This window comes from Limulus polyphemus, unplaced genomic scaffold (genome assembly GCF_000517525.1).
Source record: "Limulus polyphemus unplaced genomic scaffold, Limulus_polyphemus-2.1.2 Scaffold1051, whole genome shotgun sequence".
NCBI classification, from domain to species: domain Eukaryota; kingdom Metazoa; phylum Arthropoda; class Merostomata; order Xiphosura; family Limulidae; genus Limulus; species Limulus polyphemus.
In genome coordinates this window covers 1-4,889 of record NW_013666661.1, presented here as the reverse complement: position 1 = coordinate 4,889, position 4,889 = coordinate 1, and the positions used below count along the sequence as shown (strand labels likewise).

Sequence of the window (4,889 nt, the reverse complement as noted above, 5' to 3'; positions counted from 1 at the left end):
ACTTTAGGTAATATATGTATAACTTCTCATGCACAAAACAATTCCTCAGGTAATATATGTATAACTTCTCATGCACGAAACAATACTTTAGGTAATATATGTATAACTTCTCATGCACAAAACAATTCCTCAGGTAATATATGTATAACTTCTCATGCACGAAACAATACTTTAGGTAATATATGTATAACTTCTCATGCACAAAACAATTCCTCAGGTAATATATGTATAACTTCTCATGCACGAAACAATACTTTAGGTAATATATGCATAAATTCTCATGCACGAAACAATACTTTAGGTAATATATGTATAACTTCTCATGCACGAAACAATACTTTAGGTAATATATGTATAACTTCTCATGCACAAAACAATTACTCAGGTAATATGTGTATAATTTCTCATGCACGAAACAATTACTCAGGTAATATGTGTATAATTTCTCATGCACGAAACAATACTTTATCCAATATATGTATAGCTTTTCATGCATGAACTGATATAAGAACAAGTAATGATTTGGTTTAATTGTATTCAAAGGTAAAGTATGTTATGAACTGACCTATTTATTTAATTCTTTTTCACCTCTTCGTTTCTAAAACTTATCAAGATTAAAGTGTTGACAGCTCTCTTTTCAGTTTATCACTTAATCGCGCCCATTGGGACAGTCCTTGTCATTCATTAGCCATGGCTATTGGGACGAACCCTTCTCTGTTCTAATATCTTAATGTTTAACTACAACATTTAGGCTAACTTGACTAACATTTCCTGTCAGTTATAGTGGGACTAGTCACGCGTCGTATTGCCCGCAGGGAATGAGCAGAAAAAAAATTAAAATATCGTATGCCCTCTTTGTCGTCGTATTGCCCACAGGGAATGAGCAAAAAAATTTTTTAAATATCGTATGCCCTCTTTGTACGTGTAAGAAAATACTACTCTCGTGCTCCTCCACCATTGGCTCTCTGTGATGAGGGGGGCGGGAAAAGGAGGAGAGATGTAGTGGCGCATGGTTGAATCTCATCAATATCAACAACTCGTCGGATGGTGCGATGACGTTGCAACCGACCGATTTCACAGCCTTGTCGAACCGTCCGTCTCAGTCGTTAAGCCTCTCCTCTAGTGATACTTACAGTAGGGTAAAAACCGAGCACCAGTCTGTGTCAATGTGAATCTCATCCGTAAATTAGTGCTGGAACTCTCGGAGCGATCTTATTGTACATTATTCTGTCTTTTTTTTTCTTTTTTTTATCGTGCTGCAAGTTTTATATACGAGGCTGACAAGTACCATAAAACGTAATTGTGGCGGCAAACAGCTGTAGAGTGCGTGTATAGCTGCCAGACAGAGAGTGTTTGTGGAACCACTTGATTAAAAGCAGCTACGAACATGCACCCTTTATATGGAGAAAACCAGAACTATTACCACTATGCCGGATATCCACCTATGGCGATGAACTCTATGATACATTCAAACAATGGTGTCCTCCCTCAACAAGTTCTACCTGACCACTATTCGAACCCACGGTTACGTCACTCACCTTATCCACCTCTAACACAGCACCCATCTCAACCCGCAGTTAAAGATATGGTCAAACCACCTTACTCCTACATAGCTCTCATTGCCATGGCAATTCAGAACTCCCCCGAAAAGAAGATAACCCTAAATGGGATTTACCAATTTATAATGAATCGGTTTCCCTTCTACCGAGAAAACAAACAAGGCTGGCAAAACAGTATTAGGCATAACTTGAGCTTAAACGAGTGTTTTCTGAAAATTCCACGGGACGACAAGAAGCCGGGAAAGGGAAGTTACTGGACTTTAGACCCGGATAGCGTGAACATGTTTGACAACGGCAGCTATCTTCGAAGACGCAGAAGGTTCAAGAAGAAAAATGCGCTTCTGGAGAGACAAGACGGTGAAGGGTCTAAGACGGCCCCGGAGAAACAGCTTAAAAGTGAGTCAGGAGGGAAAAGAGAAGAAAATCCTGCGAATAAAGACCCAATACGACGAAAGAAAGGATTAAAAGACACTCAACCAGATCAACGTGAGCACTCAGACAAAACAAAGAACACCGTTAACTCTAACCATAACACTTCAACCGGTGAAAACGATACAGTGCTTAACGTATCCGGGGCAAGGTTTCAGCTCTCCCCTGCATCCGTCTCTCCGCCTAGTGACATTCATCTTTTCAAGAAGTCTCCCAAATCCGAGCCCTTGGAAGACTTTGGCCTTCCGTCGTGTATGCAGCAAAGATCGAGAAACTGTGAATACGAAACCAAATTAAATAACTCTTCAACTGGTTCGCCTAGTTCGACGTTACTTAGCAACACTTTGTCCGAGGACTCTTTGGACTCAACGTGCGCTGGTAACTTTACAGTGAGCACCTTAATGTCACCTAGAGAACAGTCTCCAGTCATCGGTTCCGTTTCCTCTGCGGATTCTTCTCCGGGTTTGGTGAATTCAGCGGCACAGAACGAAACCTTAATGCTACCTTACAGTCGTAAGACCATGTATTCCTGCGGTGTGATGGGTAATTTCCCCGCCTGTAATGGATCCCCATCGGCTGTCGACTACAGCTGCACGGCATCTCCTGGAGTTTACCAGACTGATAATACGGGTCTCTGTCCGGCGCTCGAGAACTTATCAAGCGCACATGAATCCTGCAACCAGACAGGGACAGCCACGGGTCATTGCTTTGGGCCTAACAGCGGTTTATTAGCCGGAATGTCTGTTCAAGAACCCTACGCGTCTTCGGACCGAAATATGTCAGTTTCGAATAGTTGGTACTCCTTAGTCCCAGTGTCTGAGTCTACGGTTTCCGCCGACCAGGCCTTTTCTTCTGAAGTCTTCTCAACCGTTAACGGATTCTCCTGTGTCCGAGATATGTTCGAGTCGCAGCGGCTACTGGCTACTACATCCTCCGTTAACCCAAGCTGTCAGATGAACTTCACAAGCGGCATTGGAACCTACCCAGCTAGGTCGGTAACATCAAACTATTATGACTGTGGCAGGTTTTAGCTTTTTTTGTTCCACTTTTAATACGATATTCAAAACACATTGTGAGAAAACGTGCAGAGCACTTAGTCAAATATTCTTTCCGGTCCTTCTCTTCTTTACAGTATTCTTCTTTCAGTCAAACCAAAAAGAAAAAAGAAAAAAAACGTGCCACTTACAGTTTCGTGCACGAGTTAATGTTCACATCTCTATAATTTCTTGAAAGTCTTTAAAGTGACCAGGAATTCTCGGAAGTGGTGACATTTCTAGAAGCCCTGAAACTCTGAGCACTTTTATTGCCACACCAGTAAAATAATAATAACAATAACAATTAGTTTGTTTTTCAAGGACAAACAGAAAGTATTAACTGTCATAGAAATCATCACCAGAAGAGCTTTTTAATGGTGAGAATATATATATATATATAATATAGAAGCTCAGTTTTTCCTATGCAATTACTGTGTTACTGAAACTTAAATTTATACAGCTTAGTGTATTAACACAGTTTAGTGTATTAGTGTAAACACCGTTAATGTGGTTTTTGTTTGGTTTTTTTTTAGTCCCGGAAGTGTAGAATTTCAATGTAAATCCTTTTTTAAAATCCTGCTTATTTTGTTATTAATCTGGCTTATCATTCTTCAATCCGTCATATATTCGAATGTAGGGGGTACACTTTATCCAGTAGTAGCTTACTAAGCAATATTTCAAAAAATACCTATATTTCAAAACGATTATATGATCGAATAACTGACCCGGATATGTCAAAAGTCAAAAATTAAAATTCCAGTACTTGTATAGTATTGAGTTAACTTTATAACTTAGTGGCTTTTATCATCCTTGATATAGTTGTGGATTCTGACACAGAAAAGCTTTCTCAGAAATACCTTCTTGAATTAACGTTATCTTATAGTGCTATTTTACAGGTATAGTCATGAATTCGGACTGAAAAAAATTCTTTCTCGAAATAACATGTTGAATAATCATTGTTTTGTAATTATATTCAACACAACTCGTGGCAGAAAATGATTTTGACATGTTGAAAAGAGAGGCTATCCTCAATATACATCCGTTTGATACCACACATTTTTGGTATACTCATTACAGACACGACACAGAAGCTGTACTGTTTGCTTGAGTGACATTTTCCAATACCGATAATTGCAAGTACAAAGAATTAATCAGAGATGTATAATAGGATGCTCCAGCAAACCGTGCTTTAAAGCTACGAATACAGCAACTGACACTTTAAAAGGCAGTGTAGTGTTAAAGGCTACAGACAGGTTAGGCTTAACTCGCTCCTTAAACATAATTTATATGAAATATGTGAGTGAAAATCTACGTTTTTTCAGAAAAATTCTAGATTTCCCTTCCCCCCTTTTTTTTCCTCACAAAACGCTCGAATTAACTATGATTATCTGAAGTTTTCATAGGCCATTTTACACTCTAATTTCGCTAAAATTTTCCTGAAACTACTAGATAAAGTAAATGTTAATAGCTTTTTGTTATCAACTGAAGAAAGAGTTTATATTCCTGAATCAAAAACTGACATACGGTTATTAGAATCCACAAACTAGGTAGAGTGAAATGTGACACAATGAAGCAAAGGATCTCTTTTTAAAATTCAGTTATTAACAAAAAAAGAATCCATGAAGAAAAGAAATAATCAATGACATATAAAAGAGACTAATAGATCAGTAGAGTAACGAGTTATTAAGTTTATTGGTAGTTAACAATCGTCTAACTCGAGCGCGCAATTATCTTGATATTTTAAGATAATAACCATGGGTAATGTATTAAATATTACTTTTCACTTAAAGCCTATTTTCACTTAAGGCTGAAATATAATAGGTTTTTGATGGAACTTATCAGTACTATATAATGGTAACACTGATAT

General features: G+C 38.1%; 1 protein-coding gene across 1 annotated transcript; it reads left to right on the top strand.

The window, feature by feature from the left end:
• Positions 1–1,251: 1,251 nt before the first annotated feature.
• On the top strand, positions 1,252–3,019 carry LOC106461877 (forkhead box C1-A-like). Its single transcript, XM_013921742.2, has one exon. It carries the CDS (start codon positions 1,388–1,390, stop codon positions 3,017–3,019), a length of 1,632 nt encoding a protein of 543 aa, XP_013777196.1. The 5' UTR covers positions 1,252–1,387.
• The last annotated feature ends 1,870 nt before the right edge of the window (positions 3,020–4,889 follow it).

Excerpts from the sequence above, each read along its gene's own strand:
- LOC106461877 (XM_013921742.2), top strand. The coding sequence starts at position 1,388 with ATGCACCCTTTATATGGAGAAAACCAGAACTATTACCACTATGCCGGA.